This window comes from Drosophila tropicalis, unplaced genomic scaffold (genome assembly GCF_018151085.1).
Source record: "Drosophila tropicalis isolate 14030-0801.00 unplaced genomic scaffold, ASM1815108v1 contig_573, whole genome shotgun sequence".
Taxonomy (NCBI): domain Eukaryota; kingdom Metazoa; phylum Arthropoda; class Insecta; order Diptera; family Drosophilidae; genus Drosophila; species Drosophila tropicalis.
Window position 1 is genome coordinate 954,853 of NW_027173049.1, and position 22,259 is coordinate 977,111.

Genomic DNA, 22,259 nt, shown 5'->3' on the forward strand with positions numbered 1-22,259 from the left:
TGAAATTGTTCTTGGCGTTCTTCTTCTTTCTCAGCGTCATCACCTTCTGTCGACGTCTTCCAGTTCCAGTTCTTCTTGGCGGACATTTGGATGGTTGCCTGATATTGGCCAGATCATTCAGTGTTCAGTCAAAGGCGAAGGCTTGCAGTGAACGCGTCGTGTTGTCTAGTGATTCCGATCCCGAGAATTCTTATTAACTCAATCTTCAGTTAGATCCTCGCGTGACGTCTATTAACCAAAAGTTAGCATTAACTTGACAAATCACCCAACAACTTCAAGAAAATGGCCAAAATCATTTTGTTTTGTTTGCTTAGCCTTTTGGCATGCGCTGCAGGTTAGTACAAAAAAAAAAACCCTACAAATCCAATTGCCAACTTTTAGAACTCTGAAGATTTAGTCAACCTATAAAATGTTATGCTAATTCTCCAAGAGTGTTTAAGATCAGATGTGAAAATTAAAGAAAATATTCATAATGTCTCATGTCACTTTTAATGCCTTTTCAAATAGTCCCATAAAAACTTTCTTATAAGAGCGAGAGAAGGAACAAAAAAGCGGATAATTTGCTTCCCATCATTTATTACATATGTATAACCTGGGACTCTGAGTCATTAACTTGGCTCTGTGAGTGGGTTTTTTCTTCATGATCGATTACCCCAGACCAATTCTGATTGCATTGGTCCCGTTTTCTTGAGCGCCAATTGTAGTAGAAGTTCCAACTAGCAACAACTGCTCCCCAAGTCCCAGTGCCAGTCCATAATAATCATTTCAGCCGGAGGGATGTTAGGTGCCAACTTAAATAACTAGCCATACCATCATTTCCTTTTCGGGGGGCCTCACTTGGCTCTCCTGACTGTGAGTGGCATCATTAGAGACGTGCTAGATTCGCGTTTGGTCTATCCAATAGCTATCTATCTATCTATCTGTGGATGGGTAAAAGAGGGGGTAATTACCCTGAAATTATAGTAGAGGATGGAGTTCGGAATGGAGTTGAAGTTAAACCTGGCCCCGGGGTAAAATGCTCCTCAATTATTGGGATCACAGAGTCAGCAGATTCCAAGTCAGTGTCAAATTAAGTGCAATTCCTTCTTGTTATCTCTCAAACAGGGAGGCAAACGAGGCAGAATGCTAACCTTTCTTCCACTTCTGATGTACGGTCTTAGATTGGCAACAGATATTTTCATCCGATATGATAATGAAAGAAACAAAATTATAATTCTGAGGAGTTAAGTCTATTCAAAAACGTCATCTATTCATCAGGGGTTTTTTTTTTTATATTTTGCTTGCCTTAAATCACAGAGAAGACCCAAGACTTTACCTTCGGCTTGGACTCTGCATGTGTCTTGCATTTAAATTGCCGGAAATAAACACACACACTCAGCTAGCACTTATGTGTATAGATGTGTGTATATACATACATATACCGCGACACCAACAGAGACAGAAACAAATATTGGCCCTCGAACCAATACCTTTAGCTAGAGTCAGGCCTAGGAAGAGCCCAGAGTCCATGACAAGTGCCATAAATAGAGGGGCCAGCGGTTCGCCTAGAGAATCAGAGAGAATCGAACAAAAAGAAGAACGTAAATTTCTTTGGCATCGGGTGTTTATTTTTCTTATATACACTTGGACCTCAGTCAGACCTTTTTTAGCTACCTGTTGCTCGTCGATGGTTGACGGCGGCTGCTTGTCCCCCCTCAGGGCCAAAAGTCATTGTCATCTTGCATTGTCCGAACGAGTCTGAATGAAAGCAGACACAAACATTCATACATACATACATACATCTATCATCTTGTGTCCAGTGATTTTATTTTTAAGAATTTCCAAAAAGATTGCCTCTATTCTTCTTAGGCTCTGCTTCCTCGCTCCCTCTCTCAATCACTCTCTGTCTCAGTCGTTGCTTCGTTTGGTTTTGACCATCGAGCTAATTAATGTCATCATCGGGCCTATTATATCTCATCAGCTTTCACGTAATTAGCTGGGTCTTTCCTTCTCCCCTGGAAGGTCAGAGACCTGGTCATCATCATTATCATTATTATTGTTAGTCTTATTACGGTAATGAATCAGACACTACCGACAAAAGTCTAAAGTTCTTTTTTTTATTAGTTCTTCTTCTTCCTTGTTGCTGCTTTATTTTTGGTAATCCTATTTAATGATATTACGCATTCGTAGACCGTTACGGGTTTACGCAATCGCCGATTCTCATTTCCCCTCCACCTGAAATGTTTAAGTATTCAGAGCGAGGTCTCTATGTGAGCTCCAGATTTGGTTTTAGCAAGTTTATTGACCCCCCTGGAATTGACTCACATTTAATTCATTTCTGCAAACAGCAAAAAGTACTTAAAATTGCAATATCATTAAGACAATTAGTCATCGAATCTGATATGAGAGAAACGCTTTGATGTAAGGATAGGATTTAAATAGTTTTTTCATCTGATTAATCTGTTATCTGGGTTTGTGCGACAGGTCAACGCATCACTACCATACACTTGGATGGCGTACAGTACTTCATTAGCCGAATGAATCCTTATTCACCGGAATTGAATTACTTTTTGGCCTACCAATATTGCCGATCACTGGGCCTGCAGTTGGCTTCGTTTGAAACCAAGGAGAAGGCCGAATCCATGACCACATATTTGAAGAATGCCGGCTATGGCAACTATGATTTCTGGACATCCGGAAATCGCTTGGGCACGGGCATGTTCCTATGGATGAGCACCGGTTTACCGTTCAATGCCACCTTTGATTTCTTTGAAAACTCGGCCGATGCCATTCAGGCTGGCCTCCTCGATCCCGTTGATCACAACAGCAACACTTCCCCTCAGCGCACAGCACGGGACAGGTAAGTCTTGTTTGGAGCGGTTTGGTCCTTGTGAGGTGGGGGTGGGGCATCTGGGGAATACACATACACACACCCTTTTTGCTCTCGAGTTCTAACGAATTTTCGCAACTCTCTCTCTGTAGCAGCAGTGGCGCCGAAAAAGGATGCGTTATCCTGAAGCAGCCCACTCTGAAATGGATGCCCGAGGACTGTTCGGCCGTCAAGGACTTCATTTGTGAACAGACTCGCTGCTACTACTACAACTATGGCAGCATCCCAGTGTCTTCTGCGCAGGGGTAAGGACAACAAAAGGACTACTAAAGAGCCAGAAAAATAAATTAAATAAAATCAAAAGCAAAAAAAAAAAACAAATTTCAAACCCACTAAATCAGAAAAGCATATAACCATAATGAAACAAAAAAATTCAGACACATCAAAACATCATAATAAAAAATAAATCAATAAAAATGATAAAAATAATATAATTAATTTCGCTATACGAACTTTGCCCCACTGGCAAATTAAACAAATGTCCTTAATTAAGCACTAAAATATAAAGCATATTTATACGTGATTAAATAAAAGTTAATTTAGTTGACCACAAAGCAAACACACACATCGAAAAAACTAAAGAACCCCAAATCCAAAAAAAGTAAAAAAAAATTCAATCAGACTAAACAAAAAAAATAGGTGAGCTAAACCCCAAATCGTTAAAAATCTTTTTTACCATTTCTCTACCCACACACACACACCCACACACACACACATGAATTACATACAAATAATAATACAGAAAAAAATTAAGACTAATGCGAAGCTAGCAGCTAACTTTTTACTAACTAAAAACCAAAGAAAAAAATAGATCAACCTTTCCCCTTTTTTTTTGTAGACGCCACTGGGAAAGATTTACAAATTGGAAATGTCTAAGCAATTTTTGCAATCAATCTAGCTTCAAGTTGGCACCTAAAAGTCCTTGTTCAAAGGACAATGATTGCACAAATCTCTCGATGTTTTCAAACTTTCCCAGATGAGCGCCAAAAAGAGAAACCAAAACACAAACACAAATAATATTTTTTCTCATCTGGCGAATCTGTCGCCGAAATTTTTGGTGGTTTGGGGCTTAGCTTTCCTTAGATGATATTGTTGCTGTTCTTTTTGTTGTTGCTGTTGTTGTTGTCATGAAGATTTGTGTTCAACTAACTAACTTTAGCCTAAAGCTCGCTCTAATCGCACTAACTCCGCCTTCTGATCTGCACTGCTAAAATCAATTGAAAAACTGCCTCCAGAGCTAAAAATGAAAAAAAAAAACATTTTCTCGCTTCTTCTTTTTCTCTCTGCTGCTCTTGTGTTCTTTCCAGACGCCCCATCACCTCGACTACTCCGAGAACCCCCGCCTCACTGTTGGATTTGCATGCCGCTGCAGCAACTACGACACCACTTCCCCCTCCTGCTATCCACCAGTTCAGCTGGCAGTTCGACAGGCTCTCTGTTGTCGGCGGCCAAAGCGGCCAAATCATCGCCAGCCATTGCAATTGCCGCCGATAGCGCTGCTGAGCCATCGTTCATGTCGTTCAAGCTGAATCACGATCATCGCTCCTATTCCGATGCGGATGCCACCGATGTTGACGTTGATGCCGACCTAGAGGCGGAGGCGGATGCCGAGGAGCACGACGAACACGAGGGGCCCGAGGGTGGTGAGAGCGAGACAGATGCGGATTCGGATGAGGAGCACGAGCACGATGGCGGCACCTTCAATGAGCACGCTCGCGAACTGAACGGCAATGGCGATGACGTTAAGGAGCATGTTTTCCCACTAAACGACAATGCGCTGCACAACAACGAGATGCACTCCATTGAGGAGCTGCAGCTTCAGTTGCAGTCCCATTCCCATGAGTTGCAGCACCATGACGAAGCCGATGCCGAAACTGACGATGAAGACTTGCAGCGACAGGAAAAGGAAAAGCCATCGCAGACCTCGGCAGAGCCCCAGCAGTCCGAAGCGGAAGCAGACGCTGACTTTTCGGGACACATTGATGCTCTGCCCAGCTCGACGGAGTCGCCAGCCATTGAGGTGCGCCTCAAGCAGATTGCCCAGGACTTTGAGAAAATGACCAGTTCACAGGAGCGTGCCAAGGATGAGATTACCCCACAGTCTTCCCTCTCGCTTAGCGACCTGATACGCACCCTGCGTCCCAATGAGCAGCAGATCATACCGCAAATCGACTCGGACTACTCGAATGCTATGCGGGTCCTGGGCAAAACCTTTGTGCCCAACAACTGAACTAACAAACAATCACTATCAATCCATAATAGTTGACTAAGCTTTTGGTGTTGTGTGTTTGGGGTGACCTAAAACTTTACTATCGGGGTTCCACTGAGGAATGGGCATTTTGCGAACAAGGAGTGAGGACAAAATGACGCTTCTCTCTGCGGACTCTCAGAACAATCAAAGTTAAAGGCACCTTCCCTTCTCCCTGTAGTAATTTACATACTTATAACGAAAACTAAATAAAGAAAAAAACAAACATTTTGCACATAATTTAAGACTGGTTTCTCCTTTCAATTACAAAGAATACATACATAACCATGATAAGGGATTCATTCTAGACATCTGCATGAATGTAGGGGCTTGGAGCTATTGAATCATTCATTCTGAAAATGAGTACTTGCCATAGATGTCTTTACTCCTTACTTTACCCTCACTCTCCCCTTAGTTTTTATAGATGAATCATTGTCACCTAAAGAAAGCAGTAAGGATGCGAAAATAAGTCATGGAGGTCAAGAGCGTGGAATGTACTTTTCGTTATTCTACATTTATTTCGAAATTACAAGAACAAGTGCGAGAACAATACCCCTTATTGTTAAGGTTTTTGACTTTTAGGAAAAGGCTCTCTCAAATAAGGCACTACTTGTCGTAACGGCTAATACTTTAAAGTACTTTTGACTACACTAAACTACTGTACAGTACCATGGAGGTAGAAGTCACCTGCATGCAAATCCTTCAACACTCAAATAATGCCTTCATTCGAAAGGAAAACCAAAGCGCGTCCATTTGCCAACTTATGATTGGTAGATAAAAAGATATTAACAAAAATATAGTTAAGTATTTAAAAAACCACAAGTTAAATTGCAGTACAATGTTTAAGGATTAAGGAGGAGTTAGTGTTGATCGAAATGGACAGATGGACATGGTTATATGATTACATCCTGCTGTGGTTTATATGTTTGGGGTTGAGTCTTTGCGTTGGCCACTTTTGATTAAAGGTCAGACGCCGCTTTATCCAGTTCTGGACTTTAAATATATTAATAGTATGGTGTTTATTGTCTGATTTGGTACAAGAATTAGTAAGAATAGATTATATTTATATGTAGAAACAGAGTTAAACTGACTAATCGAAATCGTTGCAATGTTAAGGGTAACATTATTAATGACTTACTTAATGTCTGATATTTTATTATCATCCATAATCAGCACATAAAAATTAAGATTATCACCTAATGATATATAATATAATCGGGTTCTCTAGCAAATGCAATTAAATTTCTTGATGTTCGTTACTTGTTTATTATTGTAATTATATTATTTAATAACAGTAATTAGAAATACAAAGTTGTTTATATTTGCGATCTATCCTAAAAGGACAATATTGTGAAAAGTAATCATGAAAATGGGTGTCGAATCACCAGTCCATCTCTGGTCTAAATGGCAGGTCAAGTGGGTGACTTCATCTCTAATCTGCATCCTGTTGTCCAGCAGTTTGAGTGTCAGTACATTATCATGGGTGACCTTGGAGAGGTACCGAATGCCATACTTTGGGATCTCTCAAGTCAAAAGAACACTAGGTAGGTAGGTCGGCTATGAAATCACATCATTTGTGCATATTGAGTAACTTTAAACGCGATTATCTCGAAACCACTTTTTTCAAACTGGTTGGGAGGATAACATCAGTATATGTAGATCGATTTTCAATCGTTTTTTTTTTTTTAATTACTCCTAATACCCACAATTCTGGCGTATACTAGGATACTTTGAATCGGTAAAAAAGGACCTAGAACCAAAAAAGGGGTCACAAAGGTAGATTTTCGAAATTTTGACTTTGACACCCCCTTACTCCCCTATATAGTGACCTATCCCAAATATCCTAGTATACGCGATAACCATATCAATTCTTAATATAGCTCCATTTTTTTCTTTTAGATAATCCGTTCTCAAAAAATCGTCCCAATCATGGGCTTTGTTTTACAATTTTCGTCAACTTTAGAACGAATTACAAAAACAACAGCGAAAAATATTTTTTAATTTGATTTTATTTATCATCTTTCAAATAAAAAAAAATGCAAATTGATAACTCTCATACTTTTTGTGTAATTGAATTATTCGTAAACCTTTGCAAAACGACAACTGAGACTATATGGTTCCCTTAAGGTCTCTATGGAGACTGCTTCGACAGTTCTGGATAGACGTTTGTACTTATTAATAACAATAATAATAGTAATTACATAGTAAAATACTTTCAATCTAATAGACCCATATTAAGCTGTTCGAAACCAATAAAAACACAATATTCAGCATTAGCTTAAATTAATAAGTTTCCTTTAAAGAGCAAAATCACAAAAAAGAAATGAGTTAAAAAATTCCTACAATTAGACACTAGATGAACGGTCGTAACTACGGCTATATCTACTCCTCCATCGTGTCCGTTAGTAGATAGCAAAAGAAACTAACAATTCCAAGTCGAATAAGTCATGGCCTTTTATTATACCCTTGCAGAGGGTATTATAAAATTGGTCAGATGTTTGTAACGCACAGAAGGAGACGTTTCCGACCCCATAAAGTATATATATTCTTGATCAGCATGAGAAGCTAAGTCGATATAGCCATGTCCGTCTGTCCGTCTGACCGTCTGTCCGTCTGTCCGTCGGTGCGTACGCGTTTTACTCAGCCATCTTAAGAGCTATCGGGATGAAATTTTTTTTGGGAGCTTTTTTTTACCCGGGTGAGATAAAGTATGAAAATCTTTGGGATCGGACTACTATATCATATAACTCTGGAACAAAAATTTTTGCAAAAATTGGAGTATCCCCATGAAATTTACCAATATAATAGAATTTGATATAAAATCTCAGATTCCAATTTGACCCTGATCGGATAAATAGAACACAAGTTACAGTCTATATAAATCGGTTCAATCGCTGCCGGCAGCTCTGCTTGCTGCCTACTACGTCATCATCAAATCAACAGAGCACATGCAGACGCAACGCTACATAAACTGTATGTGTATGCGTGCGTTGCTTTGCTTAGGGAATGAGGGAAGAAGAAGAACAAATTGTACATAGTATGAAGAGTAAAATTGTTTTGTTTGTATATTAATGAATTGAGTTGCAGAAAACAAATTTTGAACATGTGAAATTATTATTGTCAAGGACTGCAAGGGTATATAAACTTCGGCATAGCCGAATTTAACTTCTTTGATATTTTTAAAATCCATGTGGGTTTGATATATTTCAGCGGAACTTGCTTAAAAAATTTGTTGTTTTTTTTTGTGAAATAAACTATTTGATGATTTATGACTAAGTTGAAAGTCTAATAATCATAAATTAACTGCTACGGCACTTAAAAAATCCTAAAATTTATTAAATTTCTTCCCTATTAAATGGGGTATATTAAGTTTTTCGTGATCTTCTGATAGCCATTATCATCCTTCGAGAGTTTAGACTGTTAAAGCTAGAGATAAAGATTTGGCCAGATCGAACCGATATTTAACACTACACTCATAGGAACAATCTTTCGAAAATATAGGATCGGTGGAAATTGGAGTTTTATATATATATATTTGTATTATTTTTTCAACTGATTGATAAGATTTAAAATTTTTAGCATCCGGCTCCCAAAGGAAAGATTGAGTTTGAAAGTAATATCGAAATGAATTATTGAATACACCTGATTAATTCGAAATCTTCTCATTTTCACCTGTTGTAAGGGAGTTAAATGAAAATGTGTAAGGGTATATAAGCTTCGGCATAATCGAAGTTAGCTTTGCCCTTTGGGTTTTTATTACATTTGGAGCCATAGTCCACATAGCGTTAAGCCGACCTTACATCATATGGTGATTCTTCTTGTTCTTCATAGCTCGCTCTTTGGTGCGTGACTGCATCATCACAAATCTGCAAATCATCTTTCTTAATTTAAAGAGGATTTAACGAAAGAAATGACGAGTAGAAGGAGGAGGAGGTGGAGGATTGTGTGGAGGCAGAGGAGTCAGACGCATCGCATCAAGTTTTATGTGTGTCGAAACGATGGTAGATGGAGGAGGACGACGACGAAGACGACGACGACGTCGACTGGCAGTGGCCAGAACACATTAACCCAAGAACTGCTGCGTCCCGCCTCACTCTGGCCACTGATCTCTTCATCTCAAGCCCCATTCTTCTTAAGATGCAGACGACGACGACGACGACGACGATGACGACGACGACGAGAAGGACGAGGTCGGCTAAGAGATGGCAATGTCTGTCCGTCTGTCTGACTGACTAACTGACTTTGTTTGAAGCTTTGTTGACTGATGTTGCTTTTGCTTTAGCTGTTGCCGTTGGTTAATAAAGAAGAAGATGTAAAGTCAACCTTGAAATGTACATATAAAAGAGTCCAACGAACGTTTCTCTTTTAATAACAAAAAGTACAAACAACAACAACAACGACAGCAACAAAAGTGGGGGTACATCACGTTCAAACAAAGAGTTAAAGCAATAAACAAATGTTTCTCCAAATTCACTTAACTTAATTTTCATCGAAAGCAAAAGTATTAACCCCGCAACCAGGTGGTAATCGATCGGGCCCATCTTTCTCCGCTTCTCTCACGGTTGACAGTTATTTATATCCAATCCGCTGATAATGCTCATGATCAGGAAGCGATTGCATGAGAACATTCCTTCCTTTCCTTCTGCTTAGGTATAAAAAACGTTGTCCCCAGTTCATTTGGCATTACAGCGAATTCGGCAATTGCATTGGAAGGCAATGAAGAGCATTTTGATTTCAGTTTTCGTGATCTTTGTGGCGGCCATCACTTTGGTTCTGGCAATGCCTCAACATGGCTCAATAGACGGACCCAGTGGGGTAAGCTGGAACTTACTGATCAACTAAATCAAATTGCTAATGTTATGTACACTCCGATTTCGCAGCGCTTTGCCATGACTCAAAACTGGGCCTCACCTCCCGTCGATTTGTCCCAGCCAATAGTATTTCTGCGTGAGGCTACACCCATACACGAAGAGAACCAGGAGACCGGCCGGAACTCGATCGCAGTGACCAAAAACTAGGAGATTAAGAGACTTTAATTAGATGGTTAAACAACCCAAACAAAAAACCGGTTGCTCGATCCTAATGAATATTCACACGACTGACTGTTTATAATTATTTAAGTCAATAGCATAAACTAGTTATTATATGCATGTAGTTATGACATATAGAAACACATTTGTATAATACAATTCCTTTTGCCTTTGCCCAGTCGAAATTCAAGTTGACATTGAAAACTCTTAAAAACTGCAAACAAAATTTAATTACTTTTATCTATTTTTGGAACACTTTCATCGACATGGGCGTAGTTGAAACAAATAAAATACAATCAAGTCTAATATGACGACTTGGAATGAGTCTCGGGACAAATAATGCTTAGTTTCAAAACTCCAATCCAATTATTCTCAAAAGTACTTTAATTCTAATGACAATAATTGAAAGACAGAAATGAAGAAATACAAAATGTAGTTGCCCAGTTTGGACCTGGATTGTACCTAGAATTAGCTGGACCAATTGAGGTATTCTAATATACAGTCTAGGGGAATATTTTGTGGTTTTAGTAAGTACGAAAGGGGCGAAAAAGAGTGTGATAGATCCAGTACTGCTAATCTAGAGCTCCAAATCAGATAAATGTCCGGCTTGAGGTCGAAAAATCTTTTCAAAATATAAGATTTTGCATCATAGTCAGGACAAAGGTCGAGCAGATTGTCAGTATATCTATTTCAAGAAGATTTTCAGATTTTGAATGCCCATTCCATATCTCCAATGCTAAAACTAGTTGGGAATTCCAATTATATCAAGGGAAAAAGGGAAAACAAAACTTGCACCTGCAGAATATTCCTATTCCTATTCCAATAGGTCTATTTCTTTGGCCAAGATCATTTGCAGGATCAATTAAAAGAAGGAGGCGACCCATTTGAAAAATTGTAAAATACTTTGTACCTCATTAATTAATACAAGTCCCAATCTTCGAAATTCGAAATCCGTTTTTATTGTCATTGATTGCTATGCAGCTATTTATCAAATGACAAGGCGATATGTATTCTTAGAGGGATTGAAAACTACGTCAATGGATATACTATATTCAATGGATATAGATATATACTCGTATGGGTATAGGTACATAAAATATATTTGGTTTGCGTCAAAAAATGCAAAAACCGGCATTTCGTTCCTATGATGTTGTCTTCATACACTAATTGAATTCATTTGGTGATAAAACGCAGTCTTCGATTGGCTATAAAAGCGAGGTTTGTTCACTCGGATTGTGTTATTAGTTTCGGGGATAGTCTTCGAGAAAGGTTGGTGCTCAATTCGATGCTCGATCGAGAGACAATAAACTCTTCTATTGAACTAATTTGTTCATTGCAAAAGGAATAAACTTGTTTTGAATCGAATTGTGAATGTGCTAAACGAAAAACTCGTTTTGTTTTAATTCAAAACTGCATTTTGGATTTCCATAAATTTAATAATTTGAGAAGAGCCTTCCGGCTTTTAAAAATAAATGTCGAGACCTCATTTATCAGCAGTTCCGATGCGCTTGCACTGAACTTCCCTGTACTAAGTACTCACCTTAATCTCTTTTCCTTCGATCTTAAGGGACATCATGCAGTTGTCGGTATTTGTGCTTGCCGTTTGTCTGGGACTGGCCTCTGGACAGGGATTTTTCGGCGGTGGCGCACTGCCCGGCCTGGGCAACGTGGGCAATGTTGCTGGAGGAGTTGCTAATGGTCTCGCAGGAGGCTTAAACACTTTAGCTAGTGGAGCCCAGCAAGGGTTTAGCTCCATAAGCGGAGGCCTAGCCCAAGTTCCATTGCTCAACAATGTGCAAGACTTTGGCGACTTTCTGGTACTTAGACACCAACTGACTTCAATGGGCATCTCGGAATAACCTGGATTGTTTTTCTTTCTTTTGCAAAGCAACAAACTGGTAAGACATATGCGAATGCAGCCGAGCAAGCTCTCCGTCAGGGTGTCTTTGAGGGCAGCCAAAACTTGGTGGATTCTGCAAATGCTGCTTTTGCCGCGGGAACCTCAACCTTCACGTCGGCTGTGAATGCCTTCTCCGATTTGACCCATCTTGAGTTTCTGAAACAGTTGACTGGCTTCAAGAAGTCTGCCGAGGGCGAGTAAGTCACTAAAATCTTAAGTTGAAATTCGTCATTTCAAAAGAGATTGCCATCAATTACAGATCCAGGGTTGCTGCAGCTCGCCAAGCAGTTGAAGTGCCAGCGGAGCCCATTCCTGATGCATTTGATTGGCGTGAAAAGGGGGGAGTCACTCCTGTTAAGAACCAGGGCACTTGCGGATCGTGTTGGACTTTCGCCGCTACTGGAGCCATTGAGGGTCACCTGTTTAGGAAAACTAACCAGTTGCCAAATCTCTCTGAGCAGAATTTAGTGGATTGCGGCCCATTGAACTTCGGACTCAATGGCTGCGATGGGGGCTGTCAGGAATACGCCTTTGCCTTCCTCAAAGAAGCTCAGCGAGGCATTGCATCGGAGGCAAAATACACTTACGTAGATAAGCGTGATGTCTGCTCATACACGGAAAAACAGGCTGAGGCCTACGTCCATGGATTGGCTACCATTACCCCGAACGATGAAGATCTGCTGAAGAAAGTCGTTGCCACATTGGGTCCCGTGGGTTGCTCTCTATTCGCCGACGAGGCTTTGCTGCACTACGACAAGGGCATCTTTAACAATGCGACATGCAATGGACAGGATCTTAACCATGCAGTGCTCGTGGTGGGATATGGCAACGAAAATGGTCAGGACTACTGGACCATCAAGAATTCCTGGGGCGAGAACTGGGGTGAGAACGGTTACTTCCGTTTGATTCGTGGCCAGAACTTCTGCGGCATTTCCTTGGAGTGCAGTTATCCCATTGTATAGAAAGATTAAATGCAAATTAAATCGGAACTATAATCTTAAACAGAATTTTATTACACTTGATGGGCCATAAAGCAACTTCACAATGTTGCTGATATTTTTCTCAGCAAAAACAAGTTTTTTTTTAAGTTTGCTAATTAACCCAAATGAAATCCAGTTTTCTAAACAACATTTTGAAAATTAAAATGTTTCATTTATAATATTTTAATTTGTATTCGCGAGACCTGCAAACCGGCTCAGACCCGAATCCCTCCAGTTTGATGCAGTTTAGTGTGAGTTAAAATTAGAAGAGAAAGGACTATACATTCCTTATCCCCATTAAGAAGATCCCAACTTTGTTTGGACTCGAAGATGCTTTCTTCTATCCTTCCTTGAGAGACTTTCACTCTATGGAATCTGATCAGGGGATTATTGTGTATCTTTAAGCATTATCACTGAATCTTGGGATCAGTGACTTAATTTTCATTATGTATTATTGAAATTTGTTTCTGTAATTCTAATGCTTATAAATAAATATTGAGACAGCCAGTGAGAGAACAATAAAATTGACTTACACATGAAGAGAATCTTCTTATCAAGCTCATCATTCTTGAGATTTGCATCCCTGGTTCTTACATGTTCCTAGCCATATGAGCGTATCTATATAAAAGTCTATAGTTGAGGAGACGGACCAGGTATTCGTTTACATCGAGTCAACGTGAGAGGTTAGTCAGTAACTAAGTTGGAACAGGTTTCAAATCAATTTTATTACTTCTGACAAACTGCAAATTATACTTGATAACGTGTAAAACTTAAATCAATATAAAAATACCCGCAGTGAAAATTAATCCATAATTATTATAATGCTGAACTTTAACCTTCAAATGAAAATGCAGCAATTTAGAATTCCCAATGTCGATCTTATCAAATTCTTCTTCAAGGTGTAAAAATGTGTCGTGAAAACAGGAAATGTGTACTTATTATACAAATTCCAAATTTATGACTAGGAAAACTTTGACAAGTCTACGGAAATTTCTACATAAAGACAGCTTTAAAATAACATACAGTGGCGAACACAAATTTAAGACGTATTTTTTGTTTTCGATATCCTCGGCTCCTAGAAAACTTAATGGAATAATTTTTTCTGTAATTTGTTGGTTATTGTGTTCAGATTATGAATTGTAAAAATGGTATTCATAGTTTAATCCGTTTTTTTCACAGGTGCATTTGAAGAAAAAAAAGTCTGTTTTGTGGGGCGCATATATTTAAGAAATTTTTTCCAAAATCTTAAATATTAAAGGTAGACATTTAATATCTTTAAAGAAGTTGTAGATCTAGCAAAACTAACGTAAACTGCATACGACAATTTTTGAATTTAGCCCCTTTCGATTTGGAGCCAATTGAAAATCTGATTTTTGTATGGACATTTTTGGTCCCCATACTTAAGTACTTTTTTCCTTGAACTACGAAAGAAAGTGAATTGAATTTCCCGTCGAATGACATATTTTTCATTGAAATCGAATTAAAATTAGATAGTTTAGTATGTACATTTGTATCTATGGATAGAAGCTATGTCATATAGTCATCCGCGTACATTAAACAGTGAAATATCAAATCATATAATAACAGTTTGGAGAAATTCAAAGATAGTAATCAAAAATATATACCTAATCAATCGTTTCTATTGGAGCCGTTTGGATATAGAAAAGTATTACAGATTACAGATTTATAATATTGCCTTCAAAAACAAAAAGTCTTATTTAAAAGGGCCATTCATATGGTGGACCGATACTGATAAGTCTGCAATTTATAATGCCAAACAAGAGTTCTGTTGATCGGGCAGATACGACAATGAGAATATATCAGTTATATCAGTTATAAGTTACTTTTGCACACAAAACTAATATGTAAGAGTATAAAAACAGAAAACTACATTTTAAATAACTTATAATATATTTATTGTTATATAATAGATGAAATTATACATTTCAAATTTTTCAAAAGGAAATTCTATCTATATAAAAGAAGAATCTAGATAGCAAAAGGTATTAAAGTTAGTCAAATAATCAGATCATAACTCGAAGAAAGTCAAATGTATATTTTAATAAATTCACTTCAAACTTAAATGATTTATTCATTTATTAAGCCGCCCTCGCAAATGTAGATTGTTGTTTGTTGATTGACAGGTTCGGTTATAATAATCACATCATCGATGTCTATGATCAGATGTAATCGCTATTGAACTCTAAACCTGTAAGGTCTTCATCTAATCGAATTAATGTAAACAAACATTCATTGAGCAAAAAAAACAACTTTGGTCGTTAGATATAAATCAATGTTAAATAATATATGCTAAACACCTATCAAGATGAAGCTAATGATAGTAATTCCCCATATACATATATTAAACATTTTTGCTTTGGGTCAGAGCTCTGTGGATCTGCTGGGTTAGGATGAGTTCTGAATTTTGTTAATTAAGTCATTTTAGATCCAGTTATTTATTAATATATTTCCAAGAAATACTCGTTTCAAAATATTGTTTATTCATATGGTATCCATTGTATTTTACATGTTAATTTGCAGAAGACGTATAAAATGGCTCTGATAGGCCTACACGTCTAACAGTCATTTAAATCGCGTCTATCTGGGAGGTTAGACGAATTTTAGTATTGTGACTTAAATAGTTACAGACTAATAACAAGTGGTGCTGATCAATTCTAAATAAAAGTAGTGAAAAACTTAATAATAAACTCGATTACTCAGAACGAATTCAAACAATTTTATGATGAACCAATTTGTAAATTTAAAAAACAAAAACATTGTATTTTTAAACATCCAAAAGTGAATGAGAACAAAATTTTACAAAAATAAATAAAGTGGTTATCAATGTTTTATGTTTCGAATAAAATAGTTATAATTGTTAATCGAAAAGTTGTTAATCTGATCGTGAAATTACGTAATAATGAACTAACAATAAGAAACAAATATTTTACTATTTTTTACAGGTCGTAATGAAATTGCTGGTGGCACTTCCCTTGATACTGGCCGGCTTGGCTTCAGCGCAATTTGGTGGATTGAGACCAAGTCAAAGATTGGGCGCAGCTCTTGGCAACGTGGCCAATCGTGTTCAAGATAGACTTGCAGGAATAGCCAGCAGATTGCCTGCGCCTCCAGCTCTGAGAGATGTGCAAGATTTCGGTGATTTCTTGGTAAATATCATTTGGAATCCCTGCATGAGTTTCTCATATACTTATCGACATGTTATTCCTTTAGACCCAATCGGGAAAGACATATTTGAATGAAGCTGATCGAGCCCTGCATGAAAATGTATTTGCCGCCCGCAAAAACTTGGTGGATGCTGGTAATAAGGCATTCAGTCAAGGGACTTCCACATACAAATTGGCTGTGAATGCATTTTCCGATTTAACCAATGCCGAATTTCTCTCCCAACTTACTGGACTTAGGAAATCCAACCAGGGAGAGTAAGTAAATGAATTGCATATTGCAATTGATGTTTAATTATTCCCTTTAATTTCTTAATAGATCTAAGGTTGCTGCAAGTCGTCAGAGTGCCCTTGTGCAGCCAGGTGGCAATATACCAGATGCATTTGATTGGCGCCAACAAGGTGGAGTTACCTCAGTGAAATATCAGGGCACTTGCGGCTCCTGTTGGGCATTCGCTACTACGGGTGCCATAGAGGGTCATGTCTTTAGAAAAACTGGTACACTGCCAAATCTCTCTGAGCAGAATCTGGTGGATTGCGGTTCCTTGGATTTCGGTCTCAATGGCTGCGACGGTGGATATCAGGAATATGCCATGGCCTTTATCAATGAGAAGCAGCGTGGTATTTCGAAGTCGGATGTATATCCTTATATAGACAACAAGGAAACCTGCAAATATACGAACTCCCTGTCAGGTGCTCAGATCACTGGATTTGCCTCGATTCCCCCAAAAGATGAGGCTCTAATGAAAAAAGTTATCGCTACTTTGGGTCCTTTGGCTTGCTCTTTAAATGGATTGGAGAGCTTGTTGCTCTATAAGAGCGGCATATATGCCGACGAGAAGTGCAATGACGATGAACCCAATCATTCAGTTCTTGTGGTGGGATATGGCTCCGAGAAGGGTCAGGATTACTGGATTGTCAAGAATTCCTGGGATAAAAATTGGGGTGAGGATGGTTACTTCCGATTGCCTCGAGGCAAAAACTTCTGTGGCATTGCTCTCGAGTGCAGCTATCCAATAGTTTAAAGTTTAATTGTTATCATAATAAATAAACAAATAAAAAACAATTTCAAATCACAAGTATCGAAAAGCATCGGCGCGCAAATCGCGAAGAGAGAACATCGACAGTGTGACCAGGGCAACCCGGGTTTCAGTGTGGCCGTTACTTGCCAAAAAATAGGGGGTAATAAATTAGAATTAAAGAAACACACAAAATAGACTAAACAGACCCAATTTAACGAAAATGCATAAACCATAGAAATGGCTCGAATATTGGGAACGAAAGACCCCCCTCAACCGCTGACAACAACATGTTCCTACAGGTGGGTGCAAAACGCCAAGATAATGGACCATACATCAGGCAACCAGGCCCCAGCCCAGCCCAACCCAAATACAATAACAACAACTGGCACTAATATTGTTCCTCTCCTCTCCCCTTGTTACAGAAATGTGCATTGTGCATTGAGTTTGATCCCAAAGAGCCCCGCCCTGCCTTGTCCCCTCAGCCAAGCTCAGCTTAGTTTTGGGGTCATCGTCTCGCATTTATACCAACCTAAGGCCAAGCCCACAACAACACCACCTGCACCCAGCACCAGTTGTGTCACATACTAACCCATCCTCTCATCCCCATCCAACATCGCATATTCCTCAAAATGGATGAGGATATAATGAACGCAGTGGAATCTCTTTTCGGCAAGGATGTGAAAATTGTCGATTGTGAAACTTCGTCTTCCTTGCAGCAGGAAGAGGTTTTGCTCATCAATGGGGTGCCAGTTAAATTGGACGGCATACCAGTTGATGATGCCAATGCAATTAAGAGGGCGCTGCTTGATGGCCAAATGCCGTCGGTGGAGCAGTTAAATCAGCTTCTCTTCCGCGCCGGTCTGGCGCAGCAGCCGATTGAGGTAGAAACTTCCCTAACCGTCAAGTCTTCCGTTACCACCACTGAGGAAGTGTTGGTTTCTCGCAATGGCCAAATCTTAGACGAGCGCACTGTGGAAACCAAAGAGAACTTCAATCACCAGTCACATCAGAAAGAAATTTGGCAGCCCGCAAAACAGCAGTCGGCATTAAATCGGGCCACACCAGAGAATGCTCTGAAGTATGGCTCCAATTCCACATTTGCCTCCTCCCAAGCGACGGACACCGACGGTCCTCGGCGGCAGCTTAATCAAACCTTCTCAAATGTGTCGCTAATGTCGAACACTAGTTCGGCTATTGGCTCTGCATCATCAACGACTCTAGGGGACAAAAGCTCGAATATAAGTAGCTGCGACTCTGGCCACGATGGCATATTTCACAGTGTATCTATGGGTGGTCCCCCATATGCCAATAAGGGGGACAATACCATTACTGATTCCATGTACTGTGACATTACGAGTTCGGCAGATGATGAATCCGATGCAAATTCCATTTTGGTAAGGCAATGCTAGAAACGGAAAGAGAATGCTTTGAGGAGACTAACTAAGATTTTCGATTCCAGCACCAACAATTACGATTAAGAGAAAAAGACCCTGATGAAGAGCTATCGTATGCCAAAGATCTGCCAAAGGCGGGAACACTCAATGAGCTTCTTCAAATGTTGTTTGAACGGCAAAATGAGAACATTGAGTTTGCCTTGTTAGTCACATTGCGATTGTTTCTCACTCCCGCCGAGCTTTTTGCCGAAATATCTAAAACGTCAGTTAAGTATCAGGACACAGTCTTTCTTCATTTACTCACTCGCTGGGTGCAGACCTGTCCTTGCGACTTTAACAATGAAATCCTTATGCACGAGTTGAACAAGCAGCCGGATTTCCTTCAACAAATGGGAATACCCCAACGATTGGAGAAAATCGAGTCTAATCGGCAAATTCAATTGCGGTATATGCTAATCAAACAGTCCTCGAGCAGTTCTCTGGGTCGACAAAGCAGCATTAAGTCATTGAAGCGCTTTTACAAACCGGACAACATTATTAGCATTTGCAGCAATCCCTTCGAATTGTCCCATCAACTGTTCGCTATTGAATATGCCTATCTATCGCAAATACAAGTTGAAGAATTTGTGGACCTTCTCAGCCAAGGAAAGCTGCAATCGAATCTTGAACAGACAAAGGCTGAAACATTGAGTGCCAATGGCAGAACAGAAGTTAATATAGAAGCCTATATTCAATGGTTTCATCACCTAAGTCAGTTGGCAGCCACTGAAGTCCTTAAGGTGCGTTTAATCTTAATTCTCACTGAAAATCTAAGACTAAACATCGTTTGCTTACTACATTAGCTTGGAAAAAAATCTCAACGTGCTCAAATGATTGACTTTTGGATAGACACAGCCTTGGAGTGTTTTAATCTAGGGAATTTCAATAGTCTAATGGCCATAGTGAAATCCCTTCAAAGAACTGCCATAGTCAGACTAAAGAAGACCGTAAGTTCTGTAGTCAGAATATATCAACTTACTAAAAAGATAACCTATGTTTAATTTCTCAGTGGGCTAAAGTTCAAGGAATCACAAAATTAAATGGATTAGAGCACCAAATGGATTCCAGTTCGAATTACAGCAATTATCGCTCGACCATGAAGACAGCCATTTGGCGTTCGGAACAATCCACGGCCAATAAAATTGATCGTGCCCTTATACCCTATTTTAAGTTGATTCTCAAGGATTTATTGGCCATATATAAAAGCCATGAAAATAAGTAAGTAACAAAAAATTATTACTAAGTTATTTTATAAATGTTTTTCCTCCCATAGACTGGCAAATGGACTAATTAATTTTGAGAAATGCTTTTTGATGGGCTCCGAATTGAAAAGATTTTATAATTGCCAACAACTGGACTGCCCCTTTGATCAGCTGTCTCAGATTGTAAATTATTTACAGAAGACAGAGGCCTTTAGCGAGGATTTGTTAATGAAGACCTCCTATGAATGTGAACCGCCCGAGAATATCGAGGAAAAAGATCATTTCAAGACACTAAAAGCGGCAAAGAAATCATAGAAATAACCGAAAAAACAAACAATGCAAAAATTGCCTTGCACTTCGTTTTGTTTGGCATTAATTAATCACTTCTTTTTTCTTTTGCGTTAATAGTAACACGATAATCTGCAAACGTATTTGTTAATTCGTACTTAAGTTTAGTGGCTTGTATGTTTACATACAATACAGTGTAATGGGCATTTGAATAGAAACACCAAAAATATGCATACAACCAATTACTAAAAGTTAATAATCATTTTAATGCAATCGAAAATAAACAAAGCAATTCTAACTAAAGTTAATTTTTAATACAAGGAGCACTTAATTTTTTATCTAATGGTGGCAAATTTTTGGAAATCAACTGTGCTGAATTTACCAAAGAGTTCCAATGGGTAATGTTTGCCCTCGACGGGAGCATGAATTCGAATCTGTCGCATATGAGTGTCGCGACCGTTCTGGTGATTGGATATGACTGCAATTTGAAGCATGAATGTCCGTATGGACTTGACATTGCCATCCTTAATAGGTATTTGCACCCAGCCAGTGGGTTCACTTAGATCGATGACTTGCAATTCCTGCAGATCATTAAAGTTGGTTCCAGATCTGATGGATATTCGAGAGGGAGTATAGCTTTCGTCCAACTTGTAGTCGGTGTAAATATAGATTTGGCTGATGTTTGTACGCTTGTGGAATTGTATATTGACCAAATGGGGCAGTTGGCCGTCAGATTGCCAATAAGTGTCCATAATATTATCGCGCAGCCGTTCCACTCCAAAACCTATAGGCGATAGGATGTTTTAGCTAAAAGATGAGTACAATTCAAGACGCTTACGCTTACCCGGCTTACAGGAGGACAGACTCCACACGGCCTGACTGCCCACTTCACGCACTTCACCCAAACGCTCTTCCGACAACGGATCCTCCTCATTGACAGTCGATGTATTTGCCGGAGCACTCACATCCTCATCCATCGGGGCAGACATTACAAATCTTTTTATTTATTTTGATGCCTTGTTCATTATCTTTTTCACAAATTTGTATCCGTCACAACACTAAAGAACGCTCTGAACAGCTGCTTATGCAAGCGAACTACTCAACACTGGACACACATGTGCGTCAATTTCAATAACAATAAACATTCAACATGGTCCGAAAACTAAAATATCATGAGCAAAAATTGCTGAAAAAGGTTGATTTTATCACCTGGAAAGTTGACAACAGCAGTAAGGAGAATAAGATACTGCGACGTTATCACATACAAAAGCGGGAGGATTACACCAAGTGAGTCTTAGGTGGTTCTCACGGAGCCACTGCACTTTGTCGCAAAATCTTCTGGACCGAAGCTGTTTCTGTGTTTTTTTGTTTTATTATTTTGTGGTTTTAACTAAACATTTTAAACATTATTCGATTTAGGTACAACAAATTGGCGCGTGAGATTCGCGAACTCACCGAAAAGATAGCCAAACTAGACGCTACGGACCCTTTTAAAGCCGAAGCCTCGGCCATGCTGCTTAACAAATTGCACGCCATGGGAGTGGCCAATGATGAACTTACCCTGGAGACTGCCAGCAAGACGTCAGCCAGTCATTTTTGTCGCCGCCGTTTACCAGTTATTATGGTCAAATGTGAGTAATTATACCACAGCCGAATGGGTTAAAAATTTCTTTATTTTTCAATTTCAGTACGAATGTCGGAACATTTAAAGCATGCCACGGATATGATTGAGCATGGCCACGTGCGTGTTGGACCTGAGATGATCAAAGATCCAGCATTCTTGGTCTCTAAAAATCTCGAAGATTTCGTTACATGGGTAGATGGTTCCAAGATTAAGGAGCATGTCCTACGCTACAATGATATGCGCGATGACTTTAAAATGTAAAAGAGATTTCACTTTAGTTATAAGAAAACAATTAAATACTTTTAGAACAGCATAAGATGGCATTTTTCGACTGGGATTCCATAGGTTTTTCTTTTTTTAGATGCCAGATAGATAGAATGGTTTAAAAAGAAACCTCTATTGGTTGAATTTCTGCCGTTTGGAAATCCAGCTTATTTTGAGAACATATTTTGATGGCTAATTTAAAACTTTGAAGTTTACC

The 22,259-nt window shown here is 39.0% G+C and overlaps 7 protein-coding genes across 8 annotated transcripts; 6 read left to right on the forward strand and 1 right to left on the reverse strand.

The window, feature by feature from the left end:
- Positions 1-225: 225 nt before the first annotated feature.
- nw (narrow) lies at positions 226-5,180 on the forward strand. Its single transcript, XM_068287959.1, is given in 5 exon segments — positions 226-334; positions 2,464-2,839; positions 2,962-3,114; positions 4,177-4,258; positions 4,260-5,180. Coding segments are annotated over 5 exon segments (1,503 nt in total). The 5' UTR covers positions 226-282; the 3' UTR covers positions 5,100-5,180.
- Positions 5,181-9,833: 4,653 nt separating this feature from the next.
- On the forward strand, positions 9,834-10,135 carry LOC137575466 (uncharacterized). Its single transcript, XM_068288046.1, has 2 exons — positions 9,834-9,932; positions 9,998-10,135. The coding sequence occupies exons 1-2, from the start codon at positions 9,834-9,836 to the stop codon at positions 10,133-10,135; spliced, it is 237 nt and encodes a 78-aa protein (XP_068144147.1).
- A 1,268-nt stretch (positions 10,136-11,403) lies between these two features.
- LOC137575320 (cathepsin L-like) lies at positions 11,404-13,009 on the forward strand. Its single transcript, XM_068287834.1, has 4 exons — positions 11,404-11,416; positions 11,715-11,964; positions 12,036-12,244; positions 12,307-13,009. Exons 2-4 carry the CDS (start codon positions 11,722-11,724, stop codon positions 13,007-13,009), a joined length of 1,155 nt encoding a protein of 384 aa, XP_068143935.1. The 5' UTR covers positions 11,404-11,416; positions 11,715-11,721.
- Positions 13,010-13,685: 676 nt separating this feature from the next.
- On the forward strand, positions 13,686-17,288 carry LOC137575254 (cathepsin L-like). Of its 2 annotated transcripts, none has more exons than XM_068287715.1 (4): positions 13,686-13,710; positions 15,991-16,194; positions 16,259-16,467; positions 16,529-17,288. In XM_068287715.1, exons 2-4 carry the CDS (start codon positions 15,997-15,999, stop codon positions 17,232-17,234), a joined length of 1,113 nt encoding a protein of 370 aa, XP_068143816.1. In that variant the 5' UTR covers positions 13,686-13,710; positions 15,991-15,996; the 3' UTR covers positions 17,235-17,288. The 2 variants fall into 2 exon arrangements, with proteins under 2 accessions (XP_068143816.1, XP_068143818.1); XM_068287717.1 differs by lacking the exon at positions 13,686-13,710 and adding an exon at positions 15,235-15,238.
- An 85-nt stretch (positions 17,289-17,373) lies between these two features.
- On the forward strand, positions 17,374-20,462 carry LOC137575407 (ras-GEF domain-containing family member 1B). Its single transcript, XM_068287972.1, has 6 exons — positions 17,374-17,530; positions 17,654-18,625; positions 18,691-19,404; positions 19,468-19,611; positions 19,674-19,882; positions 19,938-20,462. The coding sequence occupies exons 2-6, from the start codon at positions 17,861-17,863 to the stop codon at positions 20,179-20,181; spliced, it is 2,076 nt and encodes a 691-aa protein (XP_068144073.1). The 5' UTR covers positions 17,374-17,530; positions 17,654-17,860; the 3' UTR covers positions 20,182-20,462.
- APC10 (anaphase-promoting complex subunit 10) lies at positions 20,397-21,246 on the reverse strand. Its single transcript, XM_068287973.1, has 2 exons — positions 20,999-21,246; positions 20,397-20,938 (listed from the first exon to the last, which is right to left on the reverse strand). The coding sequence occupies exons 1-2, from the start codon at positions 21,141-21,143 to the stop codon at positions 20,490-20,492; spliced, it is 594 nt and encodes a 197-aa protein (XP_068144074.1). The 5' UTR covers positions 21,144-21,246; the 3' UTR covers positions 20,397-20,489.
- An 11-nt stretch (positions 21,247-21,257) lies between these two features.
- On the forward strand, positions 21,258-22,094 carry LOC137575409 (U3 small nucleolar ribonucleoprotein protein IMP3). Its single transcript, XM_068287974.1, has 3 exons — positions 21,258-21,441; positions 21,574-21,785; positions 21,843-22,094. Exons 1-3 carry the CDS (start codon positions 21,305-21,307, stop codon positions 22,037-22,039), a joined length of 546 nt encoding a protein of 181 aa, XP_068144075.1. The 5' UTR covers positions 21,258-21,304; the 3' UTR covers positions 22,040-22,094.
- Positions 22,095-22,259: the final 165 nt, after the last annotated feature.